The sequence below is a fragment of the Polyodon spathula genome, chromosome 14 (genome assembly GCF_017654505.1).
Source record: "Polyodon spathula isolate WHYD16114869_AA chromosome 14, ASM1765450v1, whole genome shotgun sequence".
Classification (NCBI taxonomy): Eukaryota; Metazoa; Chordata; class Actinopteri; order Acipenseriformes; family Polyodontidae; genus Polyodon; species Polyodon spathula.
This window is the reverse complement of record NC_054547.1, coordinates 36,817,220-36,837,965: the sequence shown is the minus strand read 5'-3', so window position 1 is coordinate 36,837,965 and position 20,746 is coordinate 36,817,220. Positions and strand designations below refer to the sequence as shown.

The window sequence follows — 20,746 nt, the reverse complement described above, 5'->3', positions numbered from 1 at the left end:
AACGCCTTCCCAGAATACAAATTTCATTGTTTAGAATCTCCAGATATGTTCTAAACAGTGATCTGATGTTCATGAATAACGCAGGAAGAATTGAATTGACTAATCTAAATGAATTTTGAATTTCAGTGTTAATGTAAACGACCTGTGTTCATAAATCTGACTGATCAGTTTGGATTATTATTTGATCTTTTTTGGTATTTTTGAGACAGAAGGCTATAGGACTGGGTGGAATGTCTGTGGATCAGGAATGCATGGAGTTTTTAAATACAGCAGTTCTTTAATAAATACAAAACAAAATTTAAAGTCCCACAGTTGAATAAATGATGTTGATGGGTAAGGGGGCTGACTCTCGCTGCTGTGCCGTTAGAACGTGTAATTGGATAAAAGGAAAAGATTCAAGAAAATGCAAACTGACATGCCAGGAGACTGATGTTTAATGTATTCGCTGTGACAGCAAGATGCACTCATTTGGGATTTGGAGTATCGCCTTTTCCAGGTGAGAGATGAGGGCTGTTCAAATCCGTTTACTTCTCAGACCAAGTCATTCAAGATGACAGTCTCATTCCCTGAGTGTGCGCTTAATTGCCACAGCTGATATACAGTTCAGTGTTTATTAATGGACTCTTTGACCCCATCCTCTGTTTTATACTTTTTACAACCAATATAAGAACAACCAGTGATTTGTCTTTGATAAAATTAACTTAGTTCTCTTTCATTTTCAAGTGCCGAGCACAGACACTGTTCTGAGGATGTCTGTCTCAGATAAAGGCTGTGCTACCAGAATACACGATTCGTTTTAGTTTTTTTTTACTTTAAACTAAGCAAGGTAACAAGGTTTGACAAAGTGTTTCCACAGATCAGTATTGCTTTGTCTTGAGTATTCTCTGTGGTATTGAGTACTGTATATAGTAGAACAAGAACATTGTTTTATCATCGTTTTCTTGACAGCTGTAGGTAAACCAAAGCGTTTAGCATTTGTTATGTGGACAGACATTGATGTATTCCTGAGAGTGTATTATAGTAAAAGGACTGGGTTAGGGTTAGAGTTCTGGTACTTCCGATGTTTTAAATGCAGCTATTGGTGAGATGTATTAACGTCTTCCTCGAAGGTGAATTTTTAAATTAAAAGTAGACGACAATCTACTACTTCTCCCCCCCCCCCCCCCCCCCCCCAAAAAAAAAAACCCTTTCTCTGTTCCATTCTCAGAATAAAATTGGCAGATGTTCCCACAATCAGCGAAAATGACACTGCCAACTCCTTCTCTCTCTCATTAAGTGAGCCTATATACATCTAGGAGGAAAATATTTGAATGCAATATTCCTGAACAGCTAACTAGGTTGAGAAAGGAACAGATGGGGAGGAGACTAAGGGCATTTTTCACAGCAAGATGATCATTTACTATACCATGTTGTGTTGATTAAAAAATCCATGTTTTGATCATCAGATCACATTTACATTAGAAGGAGGGCAAAAAAAACAAAAACTTTATCTATTTGTAGCAGCGGTGCTTTTAAACCTTGGACCTGATTTGGGATGTCCTCAGTCCATTTTTTTTATAGAGATTCTGTTTGCACAGTCGTCTGTTGGCAGCAGTAATACATCCCCCTCAAGAACATTTACTTTTCATTGGAGTAATATATTCACCCTCAGCTCTTTGTTGACTTTAGTTATCTAAGTTTAATTTCTTATAGATTTCTTTTTTTAATTAAATGTACAGTTTTTTTTTTTTGTTACAGGGAAGTAGTGCAGATTCATTCTGATACGGGGCATAATAAAGAGATAAGGGGAACAAAAGCAGCTGGTCAGAGATTAATACATGCGTGGTGGATATGCATAATGTTCTAAATTATCTGTCAAGTTAAATCTGCAAGTGAAACTTTAATTATTGTCAAAATGTGAAAGAAATTCTCACAGCATAGCCATCAAAAAGGTCATCTCCAGATTCTCTACACAAGCATGGATCTTTTCATTATGCCTGAGGGTTAATAGAACTTTATCTACCCTGCTATAAAAAAACATGTAATTGCCTTCCTTTGTATCTGATGTCAGTTTTGCTGTGAATAACCTTTGCTCTTCTCCTGTGATGATATGTAGCTATGACAATTCAGCTATGGCATCATTAACAACCTTACAATTTCTTTATAACACAACGCAAATTATAAACTGAGATCCCCTGCTAAACATATTCAGTGTCACAATCCATTCTTATTGATGGATTACTCAACTGAAATGTTACCAAGTGCCAGTTACAGAATTAATTTACTCAAACAAATCATCTTTTGTATTGTATGAATGTGTTTCGGTTCATACTAGAGCTGAGGTCTCAGGTAATACTTAAAGTATAGTTAAAGCCAGTGCATTTTTGGAGAGTAAATGACTTTAATCATGAATCATTTCAAATTGACTTTTTCCTAAAGCAGTGTACATGCTACAGTAGAGTGGGGCACTGTGGGCTGTGAATGACCTTGTCTACGGGATAAAACCTGATTAAACCAAAACCTTGTCAAGTCTCTTGTCCAAGTCTGATCGCGTTTAAATCAAAACAAAGTGTCTTTTTCACTGGTGCCAGTGCTACAGTGTGTCGGATTAGTTATAACAGTTAGTGACAACAAATTTGAATAGTTTCGAGTGGCGAGAAATGAGCAGGCTTTAAAAACAAAAAATGTCAAAGGATTTAACGAACTGTGCTGTTTCATTTAAATGAAAATCAAATGATCATTTCTTGTAGTCAAATGGAAAATATAAAATTACCAGTTGAGCTGTCCCCCCCCCCCCCGGCTAACTGACGCTTTGGAAGCTAATCCATGACATTGGTAATGCTGTTGAACGCAGTCTGAGATGAGAAGGGTCAACATGAGAAGATGCCGCGATGATGTAGTCAAATAAGTTATGATGATTAATGAATCAGTAAAACATACTGTGCACGTTTCTTTCTCAGGATAAAGAAAGACTTTAACTGTGTTTTTCTTGTAAAGTTACTTCATACATGGTAATAACTGATAATTGAATTTTGTATCGATTTCCATATAGATAAGTCTAATAAGATGTGCCTAGATTTAAGATTTTTTTTTTTGCAAATTATTAAATATGTTGCATTTCAAGACAATGCTGAATGGGCTCCCTGCTAAGGAATGGGTTAACAAAAATTATAATCTACATTCGCAAACAGCATATGTCCACATTTTTGAACCACAAAAAACCAAAGAAACTTCATAACGAATAATAAGATAATTGTTTGTGATTTGGAAACAGATTGTTTTGTGCAAAGCAGACTGGCTCATATGTTGGACATCTTCAATCATGTACAAACCTCTGTTTGATTGTTTTCAGGTCTGATTTAGTGCGACTTCACTTCAGTGTTCAAATACCACGACCTTTAAAACTACAAGCACATTTCTTGATAACCTAAATCGAGTTTCTGTTAGTTCAGAATATTGATGGGGCACAGTACACTTCATTTTGTAACAGGGCAGAGGCTACTTTCTCAGTTCCTTTCATTTTGGCATGCCTTTACCGTGCTTCGACAAATTTCTTCTTTTTTTTTTTTGATTTGTCATCATTTCTTACCATGCATTCATTGTTTTATGTGCCTTCATAGAGGAAAGTTATAGTGCTTATCTCCAGTTATCCTCAACATATTCTGGGTTAGTTGTTTTATTTTCTAGTGATCTGTAATAGATAGGTATTGTTTTTCTGTCTTTTTCATTTACAAGTATCAGGTGAAGTTAAACCCTAAATGAGCTGTATTTCATCTGAATTTTATCTCACCTCTGACTTATTTCTTTAGTTCTGATGCTTTTATATCTCATTATAACAACTCAGCAGCAACTACGGATCATTTTTAAAATGTGCCCAAACCGCAGTCCCTGTAGCCAAAGAAAGAGAAAGCACTTTTGGATCTTTGACAGCTGGGTTATTATCTGCTTGACCAGTCATCTGTTTGTGTTTAAGGACTTTCTGGACAGCCATTCCCTAGATTAATAGGTCACTATGACTGACTAAGCTCTAGAAACTCATAAAATTGTAATGGATGGATTCCTGGTTTAATTACTTTTCAGAGTAGATGTGATTTAAATGTCAGTGTAAAAAATATCATTATGAGCTAAACTGGATAATTGTAAGATTATCCTGTAGGAACTGCCTAATGATTGCAATTTATTCTGGGTGTAAAATGATGTAGAAGTTCTAAGTTTAGACATTCTAATTAAGTTCCAATGTAGCTGGCTTGTAGTGTTAATGAAAATGGCGTTCCCAGCTACTAAGAATTTTAAATATAGCGATTCAGGCCTGTCATGCTAAATCTATCCTTTCAACCCTGTACCCATCAAAATGGGTGGTGGTCGCATCCACAGTATTAAAACCTTTTCTAAAATCCTTATCAAATCTATGTTTGCATTTGCTTAGAGAGTCTTCGAATGTAATGTTCAGAAACCTGCTTCTTCCTCTCACAGTTGTGTCAGTGAAGTAACAGAGTGGGGATTTTGAGAAGTGCATCTGCAGTCATTTGCGTGAAGTGTGTTTCATTTCATTTTATGCATGACTGTCTAGTTGGAATTGCTCTAATGATTCAAATCAACTGGGAAATGGCTTGACTCCTCAGGTATTCACCACACCAATGATGAGGACACAGGCGCATGTCTAACCCAATTAAAGACACAGCGCTCTCGGATCAATCCTTTTGCATTTTGTTTTTGACCAGGGAGCTAGATGTTGGGATAGCAATTTTAATCATTGACAAACAATAGTTAAAAATTAAAGGCTGATCTGTCAGGATACTTAAAAACAAAAATTGGCAACCGTCTGCAGTCAGTAATGTCAGAAGTCACTGGTTAATGGTTAAGAATTGTTTATTTGGAGACCTATATTGTATTTATTTACTGGGCTGTTGTCAGTGTTATTTTAAATTACAAAGGAACAATACAGCCATTAATACATGCACAGTACATAGCAAAACCTGTTTAATTGCCATGTCTTGTGATGGTAACCTTTATCATGAGAATAATTAGCTGCTTCTTTTGAATGTGTAGAATATGGGATGTGCAGAGAATCTGGTAATAACACCACATTGGATATTACCATTACAGTCTTTGGTGTGATTGCACAATTCAGTTACTGGGCAATCCATCGATCTGATTAAAACCAAAGGTAAAGTAAGCAATGTTAAAGGGAAAGTTATTTTAGCCAAAGTGTTAAGACTTTTTCTGCACTGCCCGCAGGGTCTTCTACAGAATAATGATACATTTCATGAAGTTTTACCGCGACCGTGGAGCTGCCATGTTAAAGCAGGGGAACTCATCAGACAGGCAATTAGAGAGGTCAGAGTGTGCTGAGTTTTTTTTCTTTTTCTGACAGTTTAAGCCTGCACAGTAGCAGATATTTCTAAATGCAGTGTGTGCAGATCACTACATGAATATTTGATAGAGATAGCAATCTGCAATATAGAAACAGGGTTTGAGTACCGTACCCAGATTCCCAGACCCATTTATAATGTTGTCCTCCCCCCCATGCGTGTGTCTTAGTACTATGGACAGCACCGCACTTACAGTATATTCCAAATGCAAACTGTGATAATGCTAGTATAAGGATAGTAATATCCTTTCTGCAATTTGTGTGTATGGCATGCTGGGAGTTTGCAAAGAATTCATCATGCTAGAGATTGCCAAACTGCTTCTGTGATGGTATAAATGTACTTATCAGGGTTGTAGCAAACGGAAAGTGTTTGTTTTTGTTTAACTCTTTTGCCAGTAAGACCAGGCTTATTAGCAGTTTCACAGCAGGATATATGAAAATTTTATTTCACATTACACGTTAAAAGAATGCATTTACTGCCACAAAAATATGCTAAATAAGCATAATTATAGTTTTTGTATGTAAATGTAAAGGTCAATTCCCCTGGCTCATTGGCATGCACAACACCATAGAAAGACTGCTGTTTGCATGACAATTTTTAAAAAGCAATTACTTCCAGTCCTGAAGAAAAGAAGTGGAACAAGTAATGTGGGCTTGCAAACTGGTCAATGATAACGAAGTATCTGCAGACTTAAAATCCATACTACATTTGACCACCTGGTGGCACTGTATGCCATTATAAAATGACATTTTTAGCAGAAATGTTTAGTGACAAGTTAAAACCTGTTTACATTTCACAGAACTGTGATATTTCAACCTATGGAAAAAGGAGAGAGCTCTGGGAGGAATAAAAATTCTTATTGCTCACCCATTTTTCTTTTCTCTTTGCAGTAAACAAGCACAAACCTTGGATTGAGACCTCCTACCATGGAGTGATCACTGAAAACAACGACACGGTCCAGCTGGACCCGCCTCTCGTGGCTCTTGACAAAGACGCTCCAGTGCCGTTTGCAGGTAAGGGCTTGCAGTGACATGAACAAGCTCTCTGCAACAAAGAGAAGCTGTCACTTTGAACTTACTCCCCCTGCTCCCTTAAATAACCACACAGCAGTCGGTGAATCGACTCATTAGAAAGGAAGCCTGTTCAATGGAGGCCTGGTTTATCGCCTGCATGTCTATAGGCTAAGTTCATGTTTTATCCTCAGTAGAAAGTCTCACAGCCCTTTTATGCAAATGATTGTTGAGCTAGTGCAGTATCCTTGGGACACATTTTTTGATGGATTTTTAAAGGAACTGTAGAGTGCTGCTAATGAGCTTCAAAGTAGCTATGCTTGGGGTACTGTTACCTGATTCTGTTTTAGTGAGCTATTCCTACATTCAGCTGGCTTCCTGCAACTGGAGGATGCTGTGTGTATGGGGGGAAAAAAGCAAGCTTTTATTAAATCAAAGTCTTTTAAAATAAGAAGTGGGTTTTATTTTTGGGTACGCAGTCATATGGAATCAGTTCAACTTGATTAACCGAGCATACCGTTGGGTGATAGGCAATTCAATAAATAGTGGCAGCATCTTTTACACACAAATCGTTCAAGGGATGAGGCTTTGCTTGGGTAGGAATTGCACTTCATTTTCCATTTTACACAGTAAGTATGTTACAAAGTAGAAATATTCATGACCAGACGGGTGAGGGTTGAGCGACGTTTTCCAGTGTATTTAGTAAACACCTGAACTCCAGTGTGAATAATCCTGTCAAGGTCTAAAGTTGAAAGTTGACAGAAGCTTGTATTTCACCCTTCTGGTTTAGTTTCGAGTGAAGGTAAAAAGAAGAAAACATTTTTTTAAATGCCACTGGGCAATCACAATTGGGTATTAAATCAGGTTGAAGACATTTATTTGTTTATTTATTTATTTAGGGATTTAAAAAATAAATAATCCAACAATTTCCAGCAGGCATATTGATTAGGATTCAGAACTGAGTGTGAAGTTTATGGCTGTGCTTTCCTTCCTCAGCAGGCAATAGGGCATGGTGCATTGTGATTAAAGACAGACCAGCTGTCCTGTGACAAACAGTAATAGTGAATTGTGAGGAGAGCGACATTCTTTTACAAGTGTGTTGTGGATTTGCAACGGTATTCCTAGCCCTCTATTGATTTATACTGATCAATAACCATACACTTTAATTCCAGTCTTCTGTCCTAATTTAACTCGCAGAAGCTGAAAGTATAGAACAAGGTAAACTGTAGTAACTGTGCAATCTGTTCAGATAGTTTTATCGTGGTGTTAATGTTCAGAAAAAATACACACATGGAGAGTTGCATGTTCATCCTGTGCTGCTTCTGAATCAAATGAGTGAGAGATGATTTCTCCTTAATTAGAGCGTTATTGCTGTAGGAAGAGCCTTTTTTTTATTTGCTACTGTGCCTGGCTGCAGCCGTTGATGTCTTTTGTATTTGATGGTAGAAGTTTGCCCCGACAGCTACTTTTATGAATGTTTTTTTAAGGAGGAATGAAATATTGTTGACATACAGGTTTGTTTTTCATAAGCTGCTGTCCTGGCCAGAAGGATGAATGGGGACTGTGGTGGCAGGAGACCAGTTGCAATGACATTTTGATTTCTCTTTGGAACAGTCCTTTTCTTCCACATATTATACCTGTGTTAACTTCAGCCTGATCTTCAGAAAAATAAACAGCAGAAATGTTCAAGTGGGAAAATGGTCTGTGGATGCTTTGTTAAAGATGCGATCTAGTTTCTGCTGCAATTCCAGTTCCCACTGTTTAATGTAATATTGAACAGTAAACATGTCTTAAACAGGTGATAGAAAACCACCATGTCTGTTTTCAGTCTCGAAGCAAAGTACTGTCAATAGTATCAAGAGATTCTGATAAAGGGTGGTGGACGTCCTAAAGAGGGCCTATTCACAAAGCTCTAACTCTGATGCGTTAAATAAAGATGTGAATATCAAACATTGTCTGAATGGCTCCAGTGTTATAGCTTTATTCATAGGGACAAATGCTACTGATTTGCCACAAAGTAAGGAAAAAAAAATATATAAAAAGATGTCGACTAGCTCGCACAGTCTTTGTTTTATTGTTGGTGGCTTTTTGAAGTTTGTTGTATTTCTGTTTAGCTCCACTGGGCTAAGCAGTTGTATTAATGAAGTTATGAGATTCCAGTTACGGCATGTCAGCTTGATTCTGCGGATATGGCATCAGGATTTGGAGTCGGAGTGATATTAATCAACACTTCTCCGGGGGGGGGGGGGGGGGGGGGGGGGGGGGGGGGGGGGGGGGGGGGGGGGGTGACCTTTTTGATTTTTTAAAGCTGCTGACAGTTTTAAGCAGAACATTATGTCTGTACAGAGCTGTAAACAAGAAGATGCAATGCCGACAGGGAGTGTGAGACTTCAGCACGGCACATCAATTCTGGCCTGCCTGGATGTGGAAACTGACAAGTACACTTTTTTTTTCTCTTCATACAGTGGATAATGCGTACTGAGCCACTGGCAGGCTGAAAGTATTCCATTAAGCTCTGTGTGATAATGAAGCAGAAACACTGTTGCATTGGAGTTTTGTTTATATGAAATTAAACACCAGACAAATATAAAGTGAAAATAGTACTTGCTGCATAGGCCTTATTTGGAGTGTCACAAAAACAACCACAACTATCTGGTAAACACACCCCTTTGCTCACATGAAATTAATGTTTCTTTTTAAAACATTAAAACTGTTTCTGTGAACTTGGTACAAAAATGTGCCCAGCCATTATCAGGTATAGCGTAACGGTACAATTAAACAGGGAGTGGCTGAAAGGGCAAAAGAAAGCTAAGATCGCTGTTCAATTTTATTATTATTTCATTAGATGACTGTACAGGGTTATTCTTTTATTTTTTTTATTTTTTTGGAATCAGTGTCCAGGTCCCAACGACAGCAGTCCCTGTTAAAATAAGATTAGTGAAGCTGTGGGTACTGTACTTGGCTTCATGTACCTCTCTGACTCCGTATTACACCTTGGCTTTGTTTCAGCAGCTCTGCAGGCCTGATGTTAGTATCTAGTAAAGCTATCCTGGCAGACTGCAGTCATTCAGGCCAGGTGCCCTTCCTGCACCCCCATGTATACTGTCCAATTACACCTTTCAATAGCAGGCTGAACATCCAACTGATACAATTAACATTTTACAATGATGCATGAGTATCAAATCTCTGAGAAAATGTGTACTGTCTGGTAGCATTTAGGGCCTTTTAGTTTGATTGATACATATGTAGATAGAGGGCAGAGGACACATGCATGAATTGCATTGCCTGTAATAGCTGTACAATGTAATGGTATGCATTTATTTTCTCAAAGAAGCCCTACTCATGTGTTGTGCTTGTTGGAAATTTCAGCCACTGTTTTTTTTTTTTTACCTTCACGTTTGCTGTAGTGCTGGCTGAAGAGCTGGTTAAGATGGGTAAAAAAGAAAAAAAAAAAAAAAAAAAAAAAGAAAAACAGTCAATTAAAAAAAGTCCTTGAATTTAATGTTAATTGATGATTGCTGTCTACATGGCTGAATTCGTGTAATGGTTGTGAGCCTGTGCACCTGTTTTATATACCTGCTGGGTATACAGAAAGAAACTACATACATTTGCTCCAAAATAGATTTTGCTGCAAAATATTTGTTCTAATTACCAGTCTTATGAACTGTATTGACACATGTGCTTTTCCTGTGTGTTTTGTGTGGCAGGGTCTTTGGTTAGAATGCAAATCATGCCAGATGCATTTGAGTGTTCAGCAGCGTTAACATCTGCAAAGCCCAATAGAGCACACTCAAACAAAACTTTGCATTTCTGTTGTTATTCTGGGTACAACCGATACTTGAATATAACCTGCCAAGATTTTAAAGGGCAAGTTCAGCATCAGCTAAGCTATCAATTTCTTTTTTCATAAAAAAAATCGTTATTTGTTGCGATATAATGAAGTCGATGTGTGATACATATATGAGCGAAATTCAGGTTCCAAATAGAATGAGACTAATGCAACATTATGTCCCAGCCTCAGTTGCTTAGCGCAGTAGTGTGCAAACTTTTTATATGCCCCCCCCCTACTTAGCATACATTTTAATGCACCCCCCTTCTCCACCCCCCCCATTCTTACACATTTTTCAAAATTGTGCTTTCAGATATCATTTATAAATGTTGAACGCATATCGTAAATTAAACATTTACATTTTTTAATTTTTTTACTTGGCGAGTGAACATTTAGCTGAAATCTGGATTTCTAATAAATGAGTACCATGTAAATGAGTACCTTAAATAGGATTAAATAGTATTTTAACATTTACCTAACAGATGCATCTGAAAAACATTATCGTTCTGCAATTAAATCCTGAAAAAAAATTAATCTGGGTTTTCGCAAAATATTTTAATGTGAAGCTAAATGAGCCCCTGCCCATTGAAGCATTTAGTTTGGCATTCGCTTCCCCTCCTCCTCTGCATACTGCAATGCCAAAACTTGTAAGAATGTGTTTGTTAACATTTATGTATTTAGCTAAATCAGAACTTTTTTTGGTTAAATCTAGGAAAAAAATAGACTCTTTACATTAAATGCCTGCCATTAAGCAGATTTCCTAAGAGTGACCCACAAACTTGCAAACAGAAACACTAGGTGTGAAGCTCATGTAAACTCTCTTACAGTGCCTTCAACAGTCATTAGAATGTATAAAATAAAACTAAATAAATAAATAACACCACGTGGTCCTGGTGCCCCATGGATAATTTGGCATTCATCTAACTTGCATTTCAGGTGGAAAGGCATGGATGGACGAACAGACTGCCACAGTACTGTAACAGCAAATGAGTATATAATGCAAATGCAATCAACGAACCAAACACGTTAGCAAATGATGTCTGGGATAGGATAAAAAGTGCTAACGAGAACTCTTGTTTAACAATGGTCTCCCAAGAAATGTACTGCAACGTGAATATTCGAGTGATGCCAGTGAGCTTTGAAAAGCGATGAAAGATTAAGCATGTTTTGTTTTTGTTTTTTTTGTTTTTTTTATATATATAACCTGCCAAAAAAAAAAAAAAATGTATGAAAACTCTTCTGTTAAATACCACAGTGCATCAACAATGAAGATTTAGTATCAACCTGGTCATAAGTGGTTTACTGAATTGAAATTTCTAAATAACTGTAGTCCTTCTGCTCAAGAAAAAGAATGGATTTAAAAAACAAAAAGCAGTCCCTTTTTCATCTTTTGAATTGACGGCTAAATATTTTTTCAGCGTGATAGTTCTTAACAGCTGTATTAATCTACAGCTTGAGTTGCGTCTCTTCAAAAATAATTTATAACACATTTGGTTGATATGTTCATTTTTTGCTAATTGGACTGTCTTGCTACATTTCCAGCTGTTAATGACCGACAATGTGCTGGGAGGGTGGCCAAAGAAAGCAGCGCCTCATACACTCTCCACAGATATTGTTCAATTTTTAACCTCTCAAGTACTTTGTTACAGTGTGAATAGATGTACAGGATGATTACAAAGGAAGTTTACCACATCACCACACCATAGCATTGATGTGGTAAACTTACTGTCTAATCACCCTGTATATTGTCCACTAGGTGGAGATAAGCTGCATGTCCCACAACCATTTTCAATTATATTCCAAAGTGTGGTTCCTTGGTGCCTGATTCTAGCAATAGGCATGTAATCTTTCTTCCATTTCAAGATATTTCAATGTTATATAAGATTTTTAACGCATAAACAACAGAAATTAAGACAAGGGACTTTCTGGTTTTAATGTATCCAGCTTTTAAATTAGTATATTAAATTGGTCTTGGTATTTATGATGTAATTTAGTAAGGTAGCTCTGAACAAATGCAAGTTCTAATCTTTTCCACTTATTGTGTGATTAATTAGGATATGTTGCTACTACTATAATTTTAAAAACAATTACCAAAATATAATTACAAACATTGTGTATTTTTCTGGCTGTAATTAAGACCACCTACCACTGACACACACACACACACACACACACACACACACACAGAAGATGTTGACCGGTAATATGTGCGTGGAAACAGACCAGTTGTGTGTCTTTCTTCATGCCAAAGAGGTGTTCAGAAACCCGTTAACACACATGCTTCCGTACCGTTCTTTTACCAATACACAAAACCCATCAGTGTACTGCAACTTACTTGAGGATGCTTCATATCACCCCAGACAAATCAACACCTCCCCCCAGGACTGATGTCTGATCAAGATAAATGTTAACGAGTCTGGCAGAAAGAGACAAGGCAGGCAGCATATTGAAAATAACAAACAAAATAAGACGTGTATTATCAGTATACTAGACTTTTTTTAAATTGCTCTGTAAATCATTGGAATATTTCACCTCAATGTTCAGAACGTATTGTATTTCAAATAAGCTAAAGGAGTACCTACATATGAGAGCTATCTTAACTAATTAATTCTTAACATCTCTTTCTATGATCAGATCTTGATGGACTTTTTAAATAACGTAAGTTTTAACAAACCTCTGTGGCCTCATAGAGCAGAGCTGTGTGTAAAATCTCAGTACATCAGGCACACCTTAGTGTGCCTGTTAACCTGTACCCCAGAAACACAAGTAGAAGTGCTTGCCAGTGGCTCACTTGGAGAAATTTGGGCAAATCAGTGTAGTCTGATGTGATAGGGAAGCACAACTGCACTGCCCACTTTTTAAAATTTATTTACACTGTCTCATCGAACGTCATCGAAAGGACATACTGCATTTAAAAAAAAATATAGATATATTAATCTGCCACAGAGGTACTGCTTGTAATGGTAGTAAGTGGATCAGACCATGAACTGGGGCAAGAGCTTGCATTTTTTGGATCTCTATGTTGAGGCCATAACCATGGTAAATGGATGCTATGCAGGTTTTCTAGCCAGTAACGTGTCATAGCTTATCATTAAAGCTGTAATAAAAAAAAAAATTGCAAATGTGTTTATCTCAGACAGAATAGCATTTAGAGAGCATTTACATGTTGGATAATGAGCACGCTATGTGAAATCCTGACTGTTTAGCTAGCTTCCAAGTTTACTAGAACAATGAAGGAGAATGATGACGGGGATTTTGATTACAGAAAACAAAGGGCCATAGAAGCTTCACGATTCCTCACACACTGCATAGCCCCCTTCTTTTAAAGCAATTATCACCCAGCCTGACAACTAGGTATCATAGTTTGAAAACCTTGGATAAGGTGAGTACAGAGGTGTGTAGGACTATATTTCTCCTTCGATACCCTTCCAGAAAGTTAATTCTAAAAAGAACTGCTCTAGCCAGTTACACAGCATAGCATTATAATGCATAGTCAGTTTTAAATAGACATCATTCTCACATGTAAGCAGTTTTACTTTTTAGTAGACATTTTTCATTATATTACTTTGTCGAAAATGGAAACATACAATGATATTAATTTATCTTGTGTCACAGCTGATAACTGTTATGCCCACTAAGCCTAGCTTCAATATAACATATTAATCTGGGTTTATTGTGATTAAGTATTTCAAACTTTAAACAGGGAACTGGATCTAAGATGCCTAAAAGACCTTTTGTGCCTTTGGAAGCAAGTTAATGATTTAGAAAACATAAGGAAAAGCTTGAGAGATGGCTTTAATAAGCTAACAGATTTCAAACAGGTAGTGCGCTGTGCCTACATTTTCTCTGTTCCTGTTGGTTCAAAGAACATCCTGCACCTTTATTGAAAATCAAATTACAGAAACTAACCGAATCCATTTGCAGACTGAAATAAAGACGTGGCATGCCGGGCTCCAAAGCTTTTCACATTTCATTTTCATCCCCTTCCTTATTCCCATAACCCTGACCATGTTAGCTTCTTGAGGTGGGCATAATTGGATAGGGCTTTGGGGGCATTTCACTGACGTTATTTATGGTCAAGTTCAGGGGAATTGGCATTACCTTCAAAGTGTAGCTCGCTGAGAATCGAATGTGTGCTTCTCATTCTGTTAATGCACTTGTATATTCGCAGGCAAGACTAAAACCCAGTGCTTACCCACTACTTGCTTCTGAAATGCCTGTTCATATTTTATTTACTGGTTTATTGGGTGCTTTCCTTACTGTCCTTGCTTTACGTATCCCAGCTGTTAACAGAAGGTCGTTGTTGATTTTGTCGCACGCTTGTACCTTATCCACTTAAGCACTGTATTCCTCAGCCCAAAGGGCAGAGCTACAAATCAAAACTCCAACTCGGTGCAGAGCAGTGGAGCATGAAGCCACTAAGACCCAGGAAATAATTCATATGTTTGAAACTCTACAGCGTAAACAAACACAAATTAAATATATGCTACAGTATAATCAATTAAACTGCAATTGAAACCATGTGAAAAACAGAGGTGTCAATAGTTTTTGTTGCTCCTTAACGTGTAAGATTTTTAGAGTATTTTTATGGAGACGTTTGGGGAGGGGTGGCTTTTGAACACTACAAGTCTTCTACCCTTCGTCCCATAAATCACTCCCTGCCAAACCGATTGGACGCCCAGTTATCAAGGTCAAGAACGTCTGGGTGTACCTGTCTACTTTTTGCAGCAGGAGAGGCCAGCTCAGGAACTGTCTGGAGAGTCTTTTGGGGGAGAATGCAATCCACCAGGAAATCAATTGAAAGGTGGTCTTGGTTAAAGAAACTGGACTGAGAGAAAGCTGTGAAAATAACTAGAACAGGTGCCTCTGCCAGGTACAAACCCTAAAAGGAACGCCATGGAGTATTATTATTTATTAAAGTTTGCAGAGGCAAAGCTATTTAAACCACAAGTCCTTTTTCTGATAGATATTTTAGATGGATATCTTCCTTAGTACCTTGAACATTTCTTCACTAAATGACCTTTTATATATCTGCATGATCTAAAAGACACACACAAAAATGTACCCATAACAAAAGTGGTTGAGGTTTTGACTTTGAAGTGCTATGGGCTGGTCCTACCCACTGGGGAGAATCATTATAATGCTTACTCACATATGCACTGAAATACATTGTGCTTGTATTCTTCCATTTCAAGAATTGTCAGACAGGAGTGTGTACACAGGGTGGCGGTTTGGCAATTATAAGCTATTTCATGTTCATTGCCAGTTTTCTCCATACCCTCCTCTAGAGAGATGCAGGCTGGGAATCTCTACTGGAATCCCTTTTTCACAAGCCTAGACTGCTGTTCACACTTGACACTGTACAGGACTTTTAAGCAACCAACAGTATGTTATTGATTTAATGATATGCTCCAACTTGACTTCTAACACATTTTACAGCTCAATATGTAGATTGATTAGTACCCAGTTTGAATCTCTGTGCTATTTGGTCTTGATGACAGGTAACAAATTAACTGGTTTGCCTGAATATCTCAACACCGCTCCAGTTTCTTGAGTCTAGGATTCTTTAAAAACCACTGCTGGAAGAGGAAGGTCTATACTGGCTGGGGTATGTTCTGTATGATCTGATATTACTGTATAATGTACTGCATAATAGCAAGTATATATGCATTCACTTGGATTCCTATTTTGGCAAACATTTTAAGACTTTGTTTTTGTATTGATGTGTTCCAGCCCAAAGCAAACAATCATTAGTCTTAAGTGAACCAAGTAATTTGCATTACAGGCTTTTTTTTTTGTTTAATGAAAGTGAACTTTCTTTTCAAGCTCATTAAACAGTTAATTGAGTATGATGTCTTGACAGCTTCTGTTAGTTCTCAATCTGTTTCTCTAAACACTTTCTTTATTTGGAACATTGCTTCTTAATAGCATAGAATGTGCAAGAAAAGCTAAATCATCCCCATTGATTTTTCTGTCTTATTCAGTTATCAGCCTTTGTTAACACTGCACGTTTAAGTTGCAATCCTTTGCTAAAACTTAATTACATTCCAAATTGCCATAAAATAGTATAATATTTCTTTATCAGTCATATACAGTAAAGGTTTTCAGATTGAATGATGTTTTAGTTTTTTGTAGAACTTGAGAAGAGGATTTTATTAAGTGCAAGGGTATGTGTAAATAATTGTCTGTTTCACAAAACGAATAAACTATTTTGTTTTAAAGATTAATTTCTAGATCAACGATTAATATATAGATCAAAGCAACATTTCATTTCAAAAGCCTGTAACCATACTGAGTGAATTTAAATAACTGATTCCTGCCTTTTCCAATAACCTTATCATGCTGACCAGAGAATAAGAATGGTTACTCTTTTTAGACTTCTTGTAAAATAGCTGCTGTTTGAAAAACTTTCAGAGGTGATGCAAGTTTCTGGAAGGCAGGACAGAATTAGATCATCTTGAGGGGTGAGCAGTTTCCATCTTAAAAAGCACATGAAAGCAATTTCTGCATTGTTTGCATTGCATTGGTCCACTCATATTCTAGGGGTGTGAAGAAGTGAATGGAAGGGTAAGGCTGTATCCCAGAATGAGACCCTGAAAAAGGAGATGTGTGCATGTACGTGAGAAGTTGTGTTGCCTTGAGCTGGGACTGGAGGCTCAGAAGGTTGTCTCAACCAATCCAGCTAACTATATGAAATGCAGTAGTGTGTTATGTGCCGTTCTCTGGTTGCATTGGGCCTTGCTGATACCCCAACCTCTTCCCAGCTATGTAAGGAGTTATATAAATATACCCTCCAGAAAGGGATCACAGGCTTTCAGTAAATTGTATGAAGCTGCCCCTGCAGACTCTCACATTTCTGTGTTTGTTGTACGATTAAACGGCACACCCCTTAACAGCTAAAGGGCCCTTTCAAAGTGAATACTGCAAGCTGGAGTCGAGGTATGGAGGGAGTGTTTTGGTTTTCCTGAGCTGTGCATTTGAACATTCTAGTGCTGTAACAAAAAGGAAGGTTCTTTAGCAGCTCAAAGAAAACACAAATACTTTATCTCTCAAAGCTTGTTTCCAGCCTTTAAAGCTACTGCATTCTAGTAGGACTGTCAATGTGATAGGTATTAATAAATAAACATACATTCCACTTGTCATGCATTGTATACACCTTCTTTGTACCCTTAATGGTCACCATAGAGTACGATAAAGCACACATACATACATACATACATACAACAAACAAAGGCAGGAGGCAAGCCTGATAAGTCACAATAATTTAAAGCCACTATCTGCAAGGTAAATATAAATTGCCTGGATGTTTTATTTCTTAATTTTACTCAAGCTGGCATGTTTATACAACCATCAAGGCTTGGCAATTTATACTACAAAGTAAATTGTCCTGTTGAAACATAGTATGTTGAGTGATTGGTTGATCTGTTTTGTATTATGCGCAGGGTTTAATTAAGTCATAAAGTGAGTTCATTCCAATTTGAATTAATGTACGCCACTTAAACCTCTGAATTGATTTGTTGGAAACAGGGAGATATCTGCGGAAACTCATAACTCATAAATAAAAGGCAGATGTTTTCTGTTTTTCTTATTCCAGTGTACGAGAATACATTCATAATTAGCTTTTCTTTTTTCTAACTATGCATTTCCAATGAAAAAAAAATCTTATAAAGAAACAAAAGCAACATAAGCTGTTTTTTATAAAATGCTGTGTTTAACCATGATATCGGTAATATTGCAAATAGGTACAGGACTATTTTATTTTGTACACATTTTATTAATGACCATCTACTTTTATACAATCGTAACTCAAAGGCAAAATGTTATTAAAAAAAAAAATTTAACTGCGGTAATACGATCAATCATAGTGAATAGGAGTGGAGGGTATTGGATGTCAAAGCTTCAAGCTGTGGAAAATACTAAGCTCTGAAAGTGGTGTAAAGGTGGAAATCATAGAGAACAATCTTTTGTTCAAAAACTAAAGCAGTATAAAAATAAACACTTCAGGCAAGGAGTTTGTGAACAAATTCAACGTCTTTGCAGTTTTGTTTTAATTCAAATGCCATCGTGCTGAATTTGCTGAGAATGCTGAAGCACTCCTTATCATCACTTTAAAATCACTCCTATGTTCGTACTCCCTGCATGTAGAAAGAGGAAACTCTGACCCCGACAAGGTGGCTGGGTCCTGATGATTAGTCAGCAGCTAAAAGAAATTCTCTGCAAATTCTGTTCCTACCCTTGCTTGAAGTGTTACTCAAACTGTACCTATCGGTAATATTTTAATATGAAACTAGAAAGCTTCTGTAACCATAGTAAAATATAAAACTGTATTTTATTCATGAAAACGTCACCCCAGAGGTGGCTTCGTTCAGCTCAATGGTGATGTTTTGGTTGTAAATCTTTCCTTTTATAAAGGTGTAACAGGGAGAGATCTGTGCTGACTCTGCTGGCGTGTTCACGGGCTGCAGGAAGAGGGCGGCAGTCGTCCAACAACCGCCTGTGAGTCATGGCAGTGACACGGGGAGGTGGGTAAGTGGGTGTGTGGACTTTCCCCCTCTCTGAATGGCTGAGAGGCGCGTCTTGGGAGATTGTTAGCCCTATAAATTAACGCTCCGTTGTTTCCTCAGGTCTGCCCACTTAGACTCAATGAGAGTGCGGAAGCTCTGATCCAGGACCGGGAATCAGGCGAAACAAAAAGTTGCATAGCGAGACAGAGAGAGCGGGGAACCCTTGGGCAGACCCCGGCGTATTGTGACAGAACAGGCTAGCTAACCTACAGAGTAGGACGGTGATCCGGGTCGTGCGGGTAGCGGCGACCGGGATAACGCTGCCGAGTGCAGCACCTTTTATTTGTAGTTTTATTACTGTTTTATTTTCCATTGTTCTTTGGAAGCCTTCTGTTTTCATTAGTATTTCTTTGAGCACCTGCGAGTGCACTTGCTGTTCACGTACCAGCTGTGGTATTTCCGTGGTGCTGTCTATCATCGTTGATAGGCAGCCCACAGTCAACAGTGCCCTCTGCCGGAAAAAGCAAGAACTGTTTGCAAATAAAACTGGGTAAAAAAAAATAAAAATTACCCACACCCCTTCCACAAAAGGGCATTGAATAAAACACTGTTTTACTGTATTGCATTGTATCATATTGCAAAGAAAAAAAAACTGGCATTTAACAGTTGTTACTTTTGTTCTCTCTGTAGACTGCTTGTTCTGTTTTTGTATTGATAATGCAGTGACCGAAAGAAGATGTTAGTCCCTGACCAGCTGGCATTAAATCTCCAGGGCCAGTGGTTGTGTAATCTGATCCTGAAAATGCCAAGGCGGTGTTCTTTGCTCTTGAGTTTTGTTCCTGCCAATGATAAATCTGCAATCTGCTCTTCTGGTCAATAAGAAGCTTAAGGCTGTTAAAGTTTCCTTCTTTAAAAGTTCACTTAAGTGTAAAAACTATTGATAAGAGTTTACATGGGCTTATGCCTTCTATTGCGTATTCCACAGAGCTTTGTAAAGAAGCGAAGCCTTTGTTATCAGACAATTTATAGCCACTTTGCTTAGCTTGCTCCTCTGCCTGTCTTGTGAACCTTTATCACCCCATCTCTATTCACTGAAAATAAAAAGTTTAACTGTATATGAATGGAATCAAGCCAAGGAGTTTAATCACAAAACTATTCTTGTAAATGTTTGCACTTCAATTCATTTTAAATCAGTTTAATTTATTTTTTAACTGTCTCAATTGAATTGAACAAAAACATATGTAGCTATCTTATTTACTCTTTTACAGCTGCTTTTCAATTAGTTTTTATTAAATTACGGTATTATGTCATTAGTGAGATTTATACCAGTAGTTTAAATGGTTTAGAAATGTTTTCTTTCTGTAGTTTTTGATTTTCTCAAAGTTCTGCAACACGGTATTATATAAAACAACGCATCACTTACTGTTGCGTTCTCCTGTGTTGCACATATACACACAGTACCTTTTTGAACATACAGTACAGGTAATTATGATTTTCTACATTTATTACCACAACCCAGTTCATAAATGACCAAGACATATTTTTGCAGGAGCTCAGGTTAGCAAGGGAAATGTTTGCATCCAATTCCTGTTCCTGTTCTAAGCATTTACGAGTGGTTTCCAGTCTGGTCCTTCAATTATAAAATGGTCTCATTTATCACAGCGTTATTAACCATGGACCTGCTTGATATACTTGAAAACAAAACCATTTGCTGAGTTCAAACTCAAGCCCATCGACCTGTGTGCGAGTGAGTATTGTGGGGAGACATTTCTGAAATGTCAAGAGTTCACTTGTTCTCACTTTTCACAAACTTCTTGAGTGGGAGAATGGGAGCTCTCCTTTGACATTTTGCTACTTTCACACATCAGGACACACGATTCATGATGTCTCTCTCAAGTTTCAGTAAGGATTTGAGTGTGGTTTCACACAGGAATGTTCAGATTTACACTAAAATTTAAATAACTCATGATTTGGTACTGTTAAGATTTATGAAAACACAATTTGTACTATATGTAGTTTGCTGTGTCTGTGTTCTGTTGTTTATTTACATTT

At 37.4% G+C, this 20,746-nt stretch overlaps 1 protein-coding gene across 1 annotated transcript in view; it reads left to right on the top strand.

Moving 5' to 3' along the window:
• LOC121326359 (calsyntenin-2-like) overlaps positions 1-20,746 on the top strand; it is a 139,958-nt gene that overhangs the window by 54,932 nt on the left and 64,280 nt on the right. The window contains exon 2 of the mRNA XM_041269605.1: positions 6,242-6,364. Coding sequence (XP_041125539.1) covers positions 6,242-6,364 — 123 coding nt within the window. The remainder of the gene's footprint in view (positions 1-6,241; positions 6,365-20,746) is intronic.